Source organism: Podarcis tiliguerta, assembly GCF_965153285.1.
Source record: "Podarcis tiliguerta genome assembly, chromosome: 2".
In the NCBI taxonomy this organism is placed as follows: Eukaryota; Metazoa; Chordata; class Lepidosauria; order Squamata; family Lacertidae; genus Podarcis; species Podarcis tiliguerta.
The window spans coordinates 99,973,291-99,990,864 of NC_139535.1; the positions used below are offsets into that span (position 1 = coordinate 99,973,291).

Sequence of the window (17,574 nt, forward strand, 5' to 3'; positions counted from 1 at the left end):
GTAGAATGTGCCTTTTTATTTAAAATGCATCTCTAGGTTATTTGTGGGTCATAGGAATTTGTTCATTATTTTTCAAAATATAGTCTGGTCCCCCACAAGATCTGCTGACCCCTGATCTAGACAGTTATCAAGACAAGATGAGCCACCTGCAATTATGTGATAAAATTACTCACGTGTTAATGTAGCAAAGATACAAGTCAAACAAAATACATTTATCCATAGGAAATTGAAAATAAGGTACAACTTGCTCCATGCTGCCTTTGTTAGGTCACATTCTGCTATAAAACTACCATTCCACAACACCGGAATAAAAACGGGAATTCAGTTCCATACCTGACATTTCTAGACACAATGGTACTTAAGGTTAACACTGAAGTATAATCTTGTTACATTTCTTTATAAAAGAAAATATTACAACATACTTATACACCTGGAAGGGTAAGACGATCATAGAGATAGACAATGCAAAAATATTTGCTGGACAAATGAGGGCAAACTGGGATAAATCAAAGGCCATTTCCATTACACAGGCAATACAATTTTATTGTGTTTTTCCATCAATTGCAGCAAAAAAAAGTGTTATAAACCAAATGAATAATCAAAGGAACTTAATTCTCAACAATTCTTCAAGAGAGATTATGTTCTAAATTTCACCTGGAGGGAAGAGATGAAAAAACCAAATATGCAGTGGGATAAAGTCTTTTTCTATAACCAATTCAATGCCTCCCTAAAGCATTAAGGCCACTGAAGCACCTTACTGCAAGTTATGTATCATCTCCTCTTTGGCAATGAGATGTGTAGTTTTATTAACTAGAGCCATCAGCGAATTGAGCTTGTGAGACCAGTCATTGAGCAAGTTATTTGGGTCCTTGGGTCTCTGAAAGTTGATAATTCCTGCCAGCCTATCTACTTTTGCAAAGATGGTCTTATTCACCACTAAGTTGGACAAAAATTCTTCAGATTCCTGTAAAGCAAACAAACAGCACTGAATTAGGTGATAAAATTTTTAAAATTGCTTTGAGTGACATTCTATTGTCTCTTAGGGGAACTATTCAAGAGAAAGGGGAGGATATAAATATAAAACAAACGAACAAATAGAAACATGACAAAGATATCCAGACTTTGATTTTGTTCCACCGAAATGAATACATTTCAACTTCATTGGTTTGGCTATCTCGTTCTAATTTCAAACAGTTTTTTAGAAATTGTGTCTCCAGCGATGCAACTATATTGAGTATTCTCAAACCAAGATGCAGCACAGAAGAAAAGTACTATTGCATGTCAAGGAAATCTTGTGTGACACAGGCCAACGTTATATTTGATAACAGTGTCGCAGAAAGGTTAGCTGCTTAAGAGTGCATTTGAGATCATGTAATTCCGTATAATGTCTTTTGCAACAGATGTTGAAGAGCAGGTTCAACTAAAAAAATCGAACAAAAGTGGTCCCCAAATACGCCCCCCCACGAGACCACTTGAAAATTGTTGGGAGTCTTGACAGACCACTTCAGGAGTTTTCTGCCTGTCGTAGCAACTGCAAAGTGCTGTGCTAGATGGTGTATGATTTCTTATCTTATTTTTAAAATGCTCCTTATATTTCTTATATTCTAAAGGTAAAGGAAAAGGGACCCCTGACCATTAGGTCCAGTCGCGGCCGACTCTGAGGTTGCGGTGCTCATCTTGCTTTATTGGCCGAGGGAGCCGGCGTACAGTTTCTGGGTCATGTGCTCTGGCGAACCAGAGCAGTGCGCAGAAACGCCATTTACCTTCCCGCCATAGCGGTACCTATTTATCTACTTGCACTTTTGACGTGCTTTCGAACTGCTAGGTTGGCAGGAGCAGGGACCGAACAACAGGAGCTCACCCCGTCACAGGGATTCGAACCGCGACATTCTGATTGGCAAGTCCTAGGCTCTGTGGTTTAACCCACAGCGCCACCCGCGTCCTCCATTCTTATATTCTATTTTACTGTATTTACTCTAAGCGCTCTTCACAGGCACATCGTGGACCACCTGAATGAAACCTGCAGGCGGCAGTTTTGGAAACAAGAGGGTGATACAAAAGCCCTCAGCAATTCTGAGAATCCCTTACATCAATTGATAAATCCAGAAGTTGTGCCATTCTCTTCATGGTGATTCTGGTGTAATATTTTGCCATTATTCTAATATTCTAAAAGAAAAGAAGAATAGAAGGTGATCAGAAAGGAGCAGTTGAAATACAAAAAAATAATATGCTGTAATGAAATCAAGGGCTGATGTAGCACAAGCCAAGCAATTATATAGTTTTGGTATTTGAGCTAGTATGTAAGACACTCTCAGATTACACATGCACACAGCTAATCAGAAGGGAGTATAAAATAACACAAACCTACCTTAATCCCAATTTCCTAAAATCTTTTATATACGTATACAGTAGTACCTTGGAAGTTGAATGGAATCCGTTCCGGAAATTGGTTCGACTTCCAAAGCTTTCAAAAACCAATCGTGGCTTCATATTGGCTGCAGGAAGCTCCTGCAGCCAATCGGAAGCTGCGGAATCCCCATCGGACATTCGGCTTCCAAAAGAATGTTTCAGATATTATATTGTTACACCATACACACACACGGGTCTTACACTTTGCTAGAATGTGTTAACTACATCCTGACTTGAGCAGTAGCTCCCGACACTTTTTTTTAATAAAACGTTTTATAAACAGGATGATTGTCAGAAATAGTATTCCTCCTAGTCCTAACTTGTTGCTAGAAAGCAGATTGAACTTACATGCTCCACAACTCGGTTTTTTAAATCTTTCCATCGCTTTTCACCTTCCTCTGTGTAACCAAACACATCTGTTGCAGGACTTTCTAGAGAACCTTCCCTTAATTCTTTTCCATATTCCTCAACCAGGGTAGTCCAACGCATCAATTCCATAGTGGTAAATAATTTTAAAAGATCTCTGTTGGGGGGGGGGGAGGGGAGAGATAAAAAGGTCTCAGTAAATTGTTGGTTGACAAAGTTGTTCTGCTTCACCTTAACATAGTAGGTTTGCCTTTAAGATTTCTGCCAGCATTAAAGGTAAAGGTAAAGGTACCCCTGCCCGTACGGGCCAGTCTTGACAGACTCTAGGGTTGTGCGCCCATCTCACTCAAAGAGGCCAAGGGCCAGCGCTGTCCAAAGACACTTCCGGGTCACGTGGCCAGCGTGACATCGCTGCTCTGGCGAGTCAGAGCCGCACATGGAAACGCCGTTTACCTTCCCGCTAGTAAGCGGTCCCTATTTATCTACTTGCACCCAGGGGTGCTTTCGAACTGCTAGGTTGGCAGGCGCTGGGACCGAACAGCGGGAGCGCACCCCGCCGCAGGGATTCGAACCGCCGACCTTTCGATCGGCAAGCCCTAGGCACTGAGGCTTTAACCCACAGCGCCACCCGCGTCTGCCAGCATTACCAATGTATTTAACACAGCAGTTTCTTTTTGATTATTAATATATTAGAAAAATAATTCAGAGAATTGCATTTACACAGTATACAGAAATGTATGTCCATGTTCACGGCAGAATGTACTTCAAGGATGCCAGTTCTGATTTGGTTTGTTATAAACAATATGTGAAGGTTTGTGAATGTAAATCCCTACTTGTATGTGTAATAGCAGGGTACAAACACCTGAGCCATTTTACAAATTGTCAGTTTGGGGGAACAACCTGTGGCCCTCCAGATCAGCCAGAATGGCCAATGGTCAGGGATGGTGGGAGTTGCAATAGTAGTCATAGGTTCTCCACCCTACCTTAAATAAACATCTTGACTAGCTGGCTTTCATAACATTTCAAATGTCACACCAAATTCTACGGGGATAGTTTCTCAGTATATTAGCATGCCAACAGGAAAGCTACATACTTGTACTTAGGAATGTCTTCTAGTTTTTTATCAGTGCTTATTCTGTGTACCAGGTCAGACTGTTCATTGTCATAAGGTGACAGGATAACATAGAGAACAACACTCTTCAGTGCCTGTTTAAAAGAAGATAGGAAGAAACTTGATTTTGTAGTTGAACAAGAGGCAGCAATGCAAGAAAGCAAACAAACAAACAAAGCTGAAATCACCAGCTTGATCAGAAGACAACCTATGAATCTAACTTTCTGTAATTTATGGAAGGCTATAGCCAATGGCTACGCAAAGAGAAAGTAAGAGAATGATTGGCTGCATGAGCTAACACCTGCCTTCGCAACCACTGGATACAACCCAAGGTACTAAAATTGACTCCACCTTATGGGATCACACAAGCAGGGAGCTGCAAGATGTTACATCAAATCCAATCTCGTGTTGCAAGCAGAATCTTATTTAGAACCAGCATTTTAAAATTATTATACATCCTTTGCTCTTTAGGGACATCCTAGAATTTTTTTTAAAAAATGGAAGTAATGATTCATGTAAGAAAAGTAACATGCAAAAAATAAAAAGGCAGTCTTGCATTTAAACGAATTCCTTCCTTTGGAAAGCTGTAATGTAAGTTAGCAGGCATTAATTCAGCCCCCACCCACAATCTGAAATAGGACTATACTGTTTGATTGATCTGCACACTTGAATTGGATGACAGAGATTTTCCAAATATTACCAAAGCAAGGAAGATAATTCAGGTGATGCTGGTTTCTTGACACTGGTGCAAAAGTGGGAGCAGACTACAAGGAGTTCTTGCCTCCTTAGCAGCTTTCTACATCTCAAATGTATGACAATCAGGCCCATTTCAGATGCTTACTGAGTAGACACTGCAGTGGATAATGGAATGCTGAGAGATCCTGCCCTCTCATTAAATTATGCAGGCAAGGAAAACAGATATAGTGTTAGGTTCATGATGCATGGGTTAAGGCTGGGATTGGCTAATTGCCTGCTTCTTCTGAAGTTGCAATATCAGCCTGTGAACTGTCTGAACGTAAGTCTTCAGATGTTTTCTATATAGTCTGAATGGAATCTACTCCACTGGCACAGCTTTAGCTATAATGTAGTCAACAGAAAATAATGTTATGGCTGTGACCAATTGATTTGTTTTGGGGGGAGGGGGGTTCTCACAAAGAAAACTAGGCCACATGAAGAAATTCAAGAAAGTGAAATCTTGAGCACAGTGCAGAATAGCAGCCCTCTCCAAAACAATAGCAAATGATAAAAAAAGAATGTTCCTTTACATGATATTTTTTGCAGACAATTGAACAGGTTACAGTGTATTTGCTACTTTCTGTCTTTTTTTACCTGCTGCCACTTTTCACCTTCAGCCTGGATGCAAGGAGTATCGTAAATGGCTCTGTAGTGCTTACAAATGGAAAGGTAGGAACCTTCATGTTGATCCAGTTGAATCATTAAATTGTAGTATTTCAGTTTTAATTTCTGAAATGTAACACAGTGTCAGGTTAAACACAGAAATGGTTGTAAAATTTCCCCAATGTGACAGAGAAATCCATTTAAAACATGCCCATAACATCCCCTAAACCAGCTTAGTATAAGTCGTCCACCACCAGACTTACTTCTGTGTTTTCTTCCTGGAAAAATTTGGTGTTAATTTTTTTGCTAATAATTTGAGTTCGGATATAGTCTTTCACAGCCAAACAAAGTCTCATCTGCTCCAAGATGAACTCCACACGTTCCTTCTTCTCCATTGATCCATAGGTTTCCACCTAAAATTCAGAATGTATTAATACTTTATAGACCGATATGCAAAACTAAAGCTTGCAAGGTACAATTATCCACCAAAGCTGTCTTGCAACTAAATCATAAGTGTACAGAAAGATGGCTTCTGTAGACATACAAATACAGTTTACATGCCAGCATTTATGCTTCAATTACTATACTTTAAATTTTTAAACTTCAGGTACTGCTGTTCTTAGAAAAACTTTGAAATTTAAAAATCTTGGGCTGGATTCAACTGAACGGTTGTGCTAGAGAAGAAGCCAGTTCAACAGAACTTCTCCCCCCACCAAGCTCCATGGGAAGGCTGGGAGAACCCACAGAACAGTGTACGGTGGGGCAATACTAATAAGTCTTCTTCTTCTTCCAAGCCCATCTGGCCGGGTAGAAGGGAGAAATGCTTCCACTGACAGAGTGATCACCTTACCACAACACTGAATTCCACTCCCTGATTTGTATTTATTGTTGATCTGCAGATAACTTGTTTTGCATACCCTATTTGCTGTACATATTTCCATAACCAGACTTCTATTAATTTGTTTTCATCAGACATTTTTCCAAGACTTGACATCAAATTGACATCAACCTTTAGGAATCTAAAGATGTTTTACCAGGCCTATTATACTAACAGCTCACAAGAAAAATACACCCCTGCCCCATAGTATTCAAGTGATTTAAGTTTTATACTGCGTAATATATTAAAAATTAAGCAATGTGCAGAAAACTGAAGCAAAAGACAACTGAAAATATTACAAAAAGTTACATTAATGCAAAGTTGCTATTAATATAATTCATTTTCCTTCTGACATTCCCTCCGGGTTCTCACCCAGGGTTCAAATAAAGTCTCAGAACGAGAAGAATTCCTGGAAACAGCAGACGTCACCCTAGTCTCTCACTCAAGTCTTGCTTTTTATGGGCAGCGCAAGTTGTACTGTACCTTTTAAAATACAACTGGATAATAAAGTCACCTGACACCATTGCAGCCAATAGCTGAAGGGTGAAAGCTTTTTCAAACTGTTTTAAGAATAGCAAATAATAGCATTCTGTGATAAAAGCAATTCAATAACTAATTCCAATTTTTATCCATTTAAGGACAGTAAACTAGAAATTTGTAATAATTGTACTAGAAGTTCAAATGGTTCAAGTACATTGCAACATTTAGTATGGGGGGGGGGGCAAATTGTACAGTGGAACCTCAGTTTTCGAACGTAATCCGTTCCAGAAGACCGCTCAACTTCTGAAACGTTTGAAAACCGAGGATCAATGGGCGGTCGGCAAAATACACTGAAAAAATGGAAAAGCACGCAGTGGAAGCCATTCAATTTCCGAAGTGCGTTCGAAAACAGAAGCAATTGCTTCTGGGTTTGCGGTGTTCGGCTTCCGAATTGATTGGCTTCCGAGATGCTCGAAAACCGAGGTTCCACTGTATTAACGATTCGTTATCTGTTTAAATACAGTCTGCATAATTCATATAGAGAACCTTTATTGGTTCTGGTTCTTGACAGAAATCAGTTTAGCACATCAGCCCAGAAAATGAGGTTATAAGAATATTATTAGAAAGCTGGCAATCTTCAGTGACAGCACCTAAGCTTTGCAAAGATTTCTACAAAGTGTGCAAAACAGTCCCAACTGAACTTTCCCATTTTTCAGTCTTGCCGCAGCGTTCGTGTACACACACTCAAGCTCCATCCCAAACCTTTCTAAATAGTCCCACCCACCCCACTAGAATGCAGTGAGGAATGGAAGATGTCAGGAAAGCCCCATTGTGTGGATCTAGCCTAACATATAAATGCACTGCTGTAAAACATATTCAAAATACAAAGATAGTTACCAAAAGCTCCTGGTTTGCTCATTTTTTCCATTTCTACTACAGTGACAATTGAAGCAAGATTTTTTTAAAAGTGTATTTTAAAAAGGGTTAAAGTTGCAGTACTTCAAACAATGTCATGTATTCGAGCACATATGCTCCTTCACCTGAAGTTCTTGCAGAATTGAAGCAGCTTCTTTCACGTCACCACTCTGCTCTTTTATTGTTGCAAGAGTATTGGTCAGCCGAGCTCTTTCAATTTCAACATAGATCTATAAAAGAAGCAGAAAGCATTTAACTTTATGCAGTATGTTTGGCCCACACAAACACTGCATGATTTGCCTCATCATCACAAACTTGGGGGGGGGGGGGCTGGCGATGGCACTGCTTGCAGCCATAGGAATGGGCCTTTCTTTATGGGCCAGGAGAGAAGGGTCCCAACTTCCATTCCACCACAGTGCAGCAATGGGCTCCTGGTGATGGGCTCTTACAGGCTGCAGCACTACTGCTACCAAACCAAGGGCTGCACTCTCACTCAATAATCAGGTTAGCCCCCTCCTGACTCTCCCATGGTAAAGCAGCATCCCAGGATCTGTCAGAACACAATTAAGAAAAATTAATGCCCAAGGCCAGGCTTCCTCAACCTCGGCCTTCCAGATGTTTTTGGCCTACAACTCCCATGATCCCTAGCTAGCAGGAACAGTTGTCAGGGATGATGGGAATTGTAGTCTCAAAACATCTGGAGGGCCGAGGTTGAGGAAGCCTGCTCAAGGCTAACAGGGAAGACCTTAGATAATCTTTTTCGTTGATTTCTGTGGGTACTCCAAATATGACCTAGAAAGGTACAACTCATTGGGTGAGATCCAACATCACACAAGTGGACTTTTGCTTGTGTAACAGGATTTCTCCTTCTGCTCTTCCCTCTGCAGTCCCCACCAACAATCGGCTCTGGAGAATCAACAGGAGCTGCTGTTTTAAGATTCAAGAGTGTATACAAGGGAGTCTTGAAATAAGTGCACGGTTCTTTAAAAGGAAAAATACTTACCTTTCCTTCCGTAACCATACGCAGTGTATCAATTAAACGCAGTTTGATTGGTAGATCTGTGATCTCTTCAACGTAAGTACAGCACTGCTGGACCATTTTAGCAACAGCCTAATACAAATAATGAGAAAACTTGTAATCCTATGCCAACGTAGCCCATTTATCTGAACACTATTTTTTAAGCTGTTTCATACCTGTCAAAATGGAAAAACTTTGCTATTAAAAATGGTTAGCTACATTTGACGTGAAAAGGGAGTTACCACTAACTCTTTGCTTCTATATTTAAGATATAAACCACAATGAGCAGACAGCTCTCATGCAGGATTCAGCTCAAATGCTTCCTCCCATTTTCTCACTTTAGCAGCTTTGCTTTAAAGGTGCTAAAACGGATATTTAGTCTAAAAGACATTTTATGCAAAACAACAGAACTTGCCTATATCCTATAGTGACTTCCACTAGAAGAACTCCTTGTTTATTTCTCAGTGACCAAAGCTTGAGCTCACATACAGTTAACATAGGCCTTTATGTTATATACTAGCACAGTATGTGGCTTGTTGTTGTTTAGTTGTGTCCGACTCTTCGTGACCCCATGGACCAGAGCACGCCAGGCACTCCTGTCTTCCACTGCCTCCCGCAGTTTGGTCAAACTCATGCTGGTAGCTTCAAGAACACTGTCCAGCCAGCCAACCAAGTGAGCATGCCTGGATGGTATTGAACACTTTGAGCCACAGAAATATTGTATGTCTTTTGTACACTATCATTTATTTTAATCCACCTTCCCGCAAATAGATGGTCAAAACAAACTAACATCTATATGAATAGTCATCATTCATTAGAACAAGTTTACTTTTTAAAAAAAACCCTTCATTTTTCAAGAAGCTTAAATAGCTGAGAAAATAGAGGTTTTACTTCTGGATACAAAAAGTGTCAGTCTATCACGCCCCCCCTCCGCAACCTCGAACAGGATAACAAATTACCTACACATAACTCTAAAACACATACCTAATTTATCTGTAGAGATTAAGCCGTTTGTTAATCTAATTCAACAGTAATAATTTCTGGAAGCAAGTGTATCAAATGTATGGATGCACACATATTAAACACATTTCCCATACTAATTGTGGCTTATATTCCTGTGGTGTTGCTCAAAAATAAGCAGCAAGTCTTCCCAATGAAGGAAGGGGGACTAAACAAAAGGAAGCATAGCATGCTCTTGCCGCAACTGTTGTATGAACAAAGTAGTCAAGCGTACACCATCTAGTAACATATAATGTGTATGTTACAAATTTAGGACATCTTCATAAAGCAACCAGGGTTGGAGGGCCTGCAAGACTACAATATTTTTTTGGGATGGGCCCTTGGCCACAGGGGGGAGAAGAGAAACTCCCACTGAGCAAGCAGGCTGGCATTATTGGATGTTGCTCTAACATATATTCACTCCAAACCTATGCCTTATAAAGCATTTCTGATAAGCCCAAAGTTTTTTTATTGTCTACATTCAGAATATGCATGCATTATTAGGCTATTTTGAAAGCTCATTGCCAACTTCACCCTATAAACCACAGCACAATTAAGATGTTCTATTGACAGTTGTCAGGGTATTAGTGACAACTAGTATTATCAAGAACAGCAGGGGAAGCCTCCAGTGTACTTGCCACAGGAATAGTGAATTATTAAAAAAACCACCAGCGGCACAGACACAACTCCCTTTTTCTAAATGACAGCAGGCTGCAACTTTGTGATACGCAGCACCAGTGTCACGGATGAGAGCAACTGCTGCAAACTGCACAAACCCTCTGCCCACTACTCTTCTCCTGTAACCCTCCTTAGGAGGCAGTAGGTGCAAAGACACTTTGCAGGAAGACTAGGTGCCTCCTGTTGTTGGCTACAAGGAACAATGAATGATTGCCAAACTCAAGAGATAATATATGGACACAAAGTTTTGAGCACCCCACACTTCTTATGGCTTAACACAATCTTACCTGCTTTAACTGACTTCTCCTCTTTGACAGAATAATAATATTTTCATTAAGAGCATCCCAGTCTTTAGCATCATAACACATTTTCACTACAGCAACCAGAATGCGAGATGTGGATATCATATCAGAAGCCTAAAAAACAAAAGTATATACTTAAGCACAGAAGTTTCTACAGTGTAAACACAAAGAAAGATTCCTGGCACTTCCAAATGGAGTAGCGCTACCAAAAAAGTCATTAGCTATTAATGGAAATTTATCCTCAACCTTGTAAGACAAGTTGAGGCCCACAAGTAAGAGGGAAATCTGGGTTACATAAAGCAAAGCTAAGGATCAATTCACTGTTCTACTACTCACATCAAGTAAACCTACCAAAGAGGAATAGTACCAGTGTGCTAAAAGAACAAGGAACATCTCCCTTTTTTTATTCCCACCCACTTATTCTTTCTTCCAGAAGAGCGACTAGCAGTATTTGAACATGGGGCTCATATCTAATGCAGCAGCTTCACTGGCACAAGTGACTTCAGTGCATACAAAGGAACTTCCTTTCCTGTCCCCTCCAGCCCCCCCAAATCAGCTGTGGAGCAGATCTGGGGGGTACATGCGAACAAAAGGGTATGAAAGTTCTGTTGTGACAGTGCAACCTCTCTGTTGCAACACTAGGCACAACACATGGTCCTGTAGGCTGTGGTAACAAAGAAAAACTTTTTTGCACCCTCTTGTTTCTGCAATCATAGTTATTAGAATGAATAAAAATCCCCACCATTCATATGCATGCATTGAAAGTCTGGGAAAAGATTCACCATTTTAACCCTTGCGAGAGAGCCAAGTACAATAGGATGGCTAAAAGTAATTAAGGGGTGACAAATTCATGCTAGATCATGGGTAGGCAAACTAAGGCCCGGGGGCTGGATCCGGGAATCAATGTGTTTTTACAAGAGTAGAATGTGTCCTTTTATTTAAAATGCATCTCTGGGCTATTTGTGGGGCATAGGAATTCGTTCACCCCCCCCCCAAAAAATATAGTTCAGCCCCCCACAAGGTCTGAGGGAGAAGTGGACCAGCCCCCTGCTGAAAAAGTTTGCTGACCCCTGTGCTAGATGATATATTCCATAATAGGGGGCTTTTAAAATGACCTTTTAAAAAGCAATGTTATTCAGTATGCTATACTTACAGTTCGAGTCTGTTTTTCCAAGGAAAGCAAAGTCTCAATTGCTTCTTGAAGCCTTCCATCCTAAAATACAAGAATAAAAGCTGAGTTATTTTAAGTCGTCCTTATTGTACAGGTTTTGAAGGTAACAGGGCCCAATCATGGCCAAATGAGTCACGGCCATCAGTTAATTGTGGTCACTTCCCACTACAAACTAGAGGATTTAAATACATTGCAAAATATTGTTTTGTTGATTTCAACTGGAATTAGACTACAATTCTAACCACACTTACCCAGGAGTAAGCCCCACTGAATTCAACAGGACTTCAGAATAGGACTGCAGTTAGTCATAACTAGACCAATCTTTCTTAAGAGACTTCTAGAAGTTATAAAAGGCTACTGAAGCCAAGTCTTCAGCCATCATTTATCTAGGTAAGTGTTATCAAACGCTATTTTGTGATGTACAGTATTCATATACCGTGGTACCTCAGGTTACAGACACTTCAGGTTACAGACTCCGCTAACCCAGAAATAGTACCTTGGGTTAAGAACTTTGCTTCAGGATGAGTACAGAAATTGCACGGTGGCAGCGCGGCAGCCCCATTAGCTAAAGTCGAACCTCAGGTTAAGAACAGTTTCAGGTTAAAAATGGACCTCCAGAATGAATTAAGTTCTTAACCCAAGGTACCACTGTACACAAGAGGAAATTTATGGATATAACTGCAACCCTTTTTGCCAGATGCAAATTGGATCCCTGACTTTTTGAAAAGCAGTGAACATACTCCCAATTTGCCTGGAATTAGCTAGTTTTCTAACTTGGAAGCCTTGTTGCTTAAAGGGGAAGGTGCTGCTATAAGAGCGCCCTGTCACTGCCTATCCCGTTCCCTGTGTTTAGTAGAAATTATGGTAAGCAAATGAAGCTCTACAGTTATTCAGTTGAATCCTGAAGCAACAATCAGTTCCTTCATTCCCACTAGGGTGGCAGAAGGGTAACCTGTCACCTCAGAGGACCAGCAGCCACAAATTTATCACAGCCCAAGAACAAGTCCAGCTACAATTGCTACTTGCCCTGTTTGCTGGGAGAAGACAGCAGACTAACAGTATCCCAACCAAGAAAAAGAGCAGTGGAGAATAACAACAACAACAACAATAATTTTATTGTTTATACGCTGCCCATCTGGCTGGGTTTCCCCAGCCACTCTGGGCGGCTTCCAGCAAAATATAAAAAGAATCCCAGTGAAGTAGTGGCAATACTTCGGAGAATAAATGATAGGAGCATCATCAGAAAAATAAGTTCTGACTTAGCTATTTTCACTCTAGAAATTAAAGCCACTATATTCCTTCTTGTACTATTGTCATAAGAGCCCCAGTACTATTTATTAGAAAATGAATAGAAAATACAATAACTCTCCTACAGAAATAAAAGGTGCATTCACTCCTCCTTTGGTATCTCCTGTAACTATAGTCAATGCAGATTTGCAACAAAACTAAAGGACCATTCTAAACAGTGCAGCACACACCATGGAGTTATGTACCTTCAACAAATGGTTCAGAATCATCTTTATTTGCATCAGCCACTAGCCAAAGCAATATGGTTTAAAAAGAGCAACAGAGGTTTAAAAGTAGCCACAACTCTTAGGAAGGACACTAAAGAGTAACTTTGCATTGGTTATGTCTCTCAGGATAACCATAGGCCAGGCATGGCCAAACTTGGCCCTCCAGCTGTTTTCATACTACAACTCCCATCACCCCTAGTTAACAGGGCCAGTGGTCAGGGATGATGGGAATTGTAGTCCCAAAACAGCTGGAGGGCCAAGTTTGGCCATGCCTGCCATAGGCCTAATATTGGTAACATGCACTGCTTGATGCAGCTTTGACCATGGCTGAAAGCGAGATAAAGCAATCCACAGTACACTAGCAGCTTTATCAAATGCAGCAAATATTTGCAACAGTGCACATTTTGAGCTTTGCGTTAATCAAGTTCCAAGAACAGCACTACAATCCAAAAAAAGATTTGATTACTCCTGCTGCCCCGATCTATCAAATACATGTCTACTCCAGACAGTCGGTGGGGCTGCATCCTTATTCCGATCATCACTTAACTATACTGTAGTCGTAATCTCTCTCCCTCTGTCTCTTTGCCTATTTCCATTCTTCCAAGCTACTCGGGTGCAACATTTTAATTTGGGGCGCAAGAGGCTGTCCCTGTGACACAAAGCTATCGCGACCAGCACAGCCCCTTAACTGAATACAGTGGTACCTCAGGTTAAGTACTTAATTTGTTCCGGAGGTCTGTTCTTAACCTGAAACTGTTCTTAACCTGAAGTACCACTTTAGCTAATGGGGCATCCCGCTGCTGCCGCTGCAGCACGATTTCTGTTCTCATCCTGAAGCAAAGTTCTTAACCTGAAGCACTATTTCTGGTTTAGTGTTGTCTGTAACCTGAAGCGTATGTAACCCGAGGTACCACTGTATTGGGAAGTCTCCCTTGTCCAAAATACGGGGTGGGGCGCGCGAAATGGAGCAGCTTCATCCCGGTTTTGAACCGCAAATGTCTCTCGGATTGTGCTGCGAGGGAGCCACTTTCTGCGGCCGCCCAAATTTGCATGTCCCTTTCGCAAAAGGAGCCTCCCGTGTGGCCGCAGCCGCCTGAGCAGGGGAGGAAAATGGGCCCGTGACGATACAGACCTTCGTAACCATCGTGCCATCCTCGGGGGCGCCGCGGCTTCGCCCAACGCCGGCGAACCCCTTTCCCGAGCGCCCTCCCACCCGCGCCGCCGTCCTCCCTTGGCCGGACGGCGGCGACCTTCCCCTCAGCGCCCAGCTGCCGCCGGCTCTGAACGACGCGGCCTAGGCCGGCCCGCCGCGCCATGACTCAGCCCCTCCTCGGCCCAGTCCCTCACCCGGGCCATCTGCTCGCACTCGGGCAAGCGCTGGTCCACGGTGGCGCTGTAGTCCACCTCCATTTTCACAATGCGGCCATCGGCCCGCTCCGCGTCGCCGTCCGCCATGCTGGGTCCGCGTCCGGCTCCGAGTCTCCCGCAGCTTCTTCACAGGCAAAAACCGCTCGCTCGGTCTCCCTCAGAGAGACACAGACACTGACTCACCGGAACCGGAAACCCTTAGGCGCGTAGGCGCTCACAAGGACACCTATCCCCGGAGGACCCCTCCCTTTCCCAGCTCTGCTCTGAGAAAAGAGCAGTAGCAGCACCAGGCACTGCGGTAGACGCCTAAAGCGGGCTCGGCGGTTCTTCCCGCCTCGAGTGATGGGGTCCTTCTTCAGGGTGAGAGGCGGAGGCCGAGAAGCCGGAGATGAAAGCTGAGGCGTTTGAAAATGCCCCATGGGACATTTTTTTATTTTTAACCCCAGTAAACTGACATCAGCTGAGGCACAAGCTGCTGCTAATAATGATAATAATAATAATAGTAGTAGTAATAATAATAGTAATAATAAATTTATGCACTTCAGTGGCAAAAATCAGTAGGTATATTGGGATTATTATTATTATTGTTGTTGTTATTATTAGACCCAGGTACTTTTGATGGACAAAAGTTTCATTGTGTTTTTAATATTCTGTTGAGGGCAGCCCAGCCAGATGGGTGGGGTATAAATAATAAATTATTATTATTATTATTATTACAGAAAGAAAATTGTCAATGGCAAGCGGTTGGAAATTTGAGGAGACTGCTTGCTACCATGCCATCTTCCAGAGAGGCTTCATTGTGCAACCTGTAAAAAAACCCACAATGAAAGTGCCCTGAGTTCAGGACGGATGTTAGCCGTTCTAAAGTCTTGTCAGACGGGCTACTTGGAAGGAAAAGGTTAGGCCTGCTTCTGTTATTATTGAAGGCCTTGCTCGTTTTCACAAATGAGGGGCTGAGAAATGCCCTGTTCTGTTCTGAATATGGACACTCGCTGCCCCCAGAGTGCCCCACTGAAACAAATTGATTACGGTGGTACCTCGGGTTACATACGCTTCAGGTTACATACGCTTCAGGTTACACACCACTAAGCCAGAAATAGTGCTTGAGGTTAAGAACTTTGCTTCAGGATAAGAACAGAAATTGTGCTACGGCGGTGTGGCAGCAGCAGGAGGCCCCATTAGCTAAAGTGGTGCTTCAGGTTAAGAACAGTTTCAGGTTAAGTACGGACCTCCAGAACAAATTAAGTACTTAACCTGAGGTACCACTGTATTATTTTTATTTTAGTCGTTAGATTTACAGTATATATAATCGAGGATGCAGCTCGGTTAGGCACTTCGATTTCAGGGGGTCTCTGAGGAAAATCCAAAGAGTCTCACACTTGTCTCGGTGACACATCACCTGTTCCAAGTGCAAGAAATTCCCATGTCAATCCCTGGCAACCCCCCTGGGTAGGACTGGGAAAGGCCCTTGTCTGAATTGTTCTTAATCATGGTGACAATACTGAGGTAGACAGACTCTGTAGGACTGCTTCCTAGGTTCCTAATCGGTATAAGCAGTGTTTTTTGTTTTTTGCATGCCTAGATAGATACAGGAGGTTCCAGTGGCTAGGAACGTGCTGTCCCGCTTGTACTATGCTGCTGCGCATGATTGTCCTTGGTTCAGTAACGAAGAGATGAAAAGACGTCGGAGCATGAGAAGTTTCACACAGTGGTGTAGGTAAGGTACACCACATAGATTTCATACATACCACTTACAATACATTTGCACTTCTCCTCCTGCTGGATTGCATGTGTGAAAGGCAGAAATGCAGTTTGAAAAGCTCTCATGTGAGATTTCTGGGGTTCCAGGCTTGTTTACCCAGGGTCTGTGTTTCCTTTTGAGAATAAGACATAGAGGAGACTGTGGTGTCTTTGTGATATATGGTTTATTTACACATATATACAACCTGAGCCTATGATGGAGGGGTTCACAGCATTAACTCCCCCAAGAGGGTCTTGCTTTTCCCGTAGGCACAACTATTAAAACAGAATCACAGAATTGTAGAGTTGTAGAGTTGGGAGGACCCTGAGGGTCATCTGTCCAACCCCCTAAGCCATTCCTCTGTCTAGATTGCTGACCTCAACAGCCTGCAACCTCCCACCTCCCCCACATCCAGCCCACTTTAAACCTCTAAACCCTGACTTTTGTTCTTCTAACTAACTCTGAGCTGAAGGAAGAAGGGCCCCCTCCCATTTGTTGTCTGGCACACAGTCCCTTCTCATTTAGCTTTCCTACTGGCTCATTCCATTCTGAAGGAAATCAGCCCTGAGTGCTCACTGGAAGGACAGATCCTGAAGGTGAGACTCCAATACTTTGGCCACCTCATGAGAAGAGAAGACTCCCTGGAAAAGACCCTGATGTTGGGAAAGATTGAGGGCACAAGGAGAAGGGGAAGACAAAGGACAAGATGGTTGGATAGTGTTCTCGAAGCTACCAGCATGAGTTTGACCAAACTGCGGGGGGCAGTGGAAGACAGGAGTGCCTGGCGTGCTCTGGTCCATGGGGTCACGAAGAGTCAGACATAACTAACTGACTAAACAACAACACTGGCCCATTACCTTCCTTTTGTCTTCCAAATGGTCAATCACCCCAGGCAATTTCCTGATCAAGAAACAGGCATGGCTTAACATTTGCCTTGATTAAATTCTAACCCCTACTGGACCCAGAAATTTGGGGGAATATGGTACCCACAAACCCCTAACAATATGTTAAACCTGAGTTTGCTAGACTTGACAAAAAGGGAAGTTACTTCTTAAGATTATAATCTTAATATAATTATAATCTTACTCCTATTTATAGTTTATGATTATTTTAATACTGATACTATCTTGTACACACACACTCTCTTAATGCCTTGCTAGCCTAATCCTGTTTACAGTCATACCTCTTGTTATGTTTGCTGCATGATATATTTTTGCAGATGCGCAAAATGACATCACGCGCATGCGCAGATGCAGCAAATCGCGACCTGCGCGTGTGCAGACCCGG

General features: G+C 42.3%; 1 protein-coding gene across 1 annotated transcript; it reads right to left on the bottom strand.

Annotated features, from left to right (window-relative positions):
* Positions 1–516: 516 nt before the first annotated feature.
* On the bottom strand, positions 517–14,765 carry PSMD12 (proteasome 26S subunit, non-ATPase 12). Its single transcript, XM_083427771.1, has 11 exons — positions 14,526–14,765; positions 11,647–11,706; positions 10,479–10,607; positions 8,500–8,607; positions 7,622–7,726; positions 5,488–5,637; positions 5,216–5,350; positions 3,869–3,981; positions 2,758–2,932; positions 2,089–2,166; positions 517–964 (listed from the first exon to the last, which is right to left on the bottom strand). The coding sequence occupies exons 1-11, from the start codon at positions 14,631–14,633 to the stop codon at positions 755–757; spliced, it is 1,371 nt and encodes a 456-aa protein (XP_083283897.1). The 5' UTR covers positions 14,634–14,765; the 3' UTR covers positions 517–754.
* Positions 14,766–17,574: the final 2,809 nt, after the last annotated feature.

Coding starts and splice junctions, on each gene's coding strand:
- PSMD12 (XM_083427771.1), bottom strand. CDS start 14,633: ATGGCGGACGGCGACGCGGAGCGGGCCGATGGCCGCATTGTGAAAATG. Junction 2,933..3,868: donor GAAGACATTCCTAAGTACAA/GTATGTAGCTTT, acceptor CCCCCCCAACAG/AGATCTTTTAAAATTATTTA. Junction 2,167..2,757: donor AAAACCGAGTTGTGGAGCAT/GTAAGTTCAATC, acceptor CTTTTCTTTTAG/AATATTAGAATAATGGCAAA.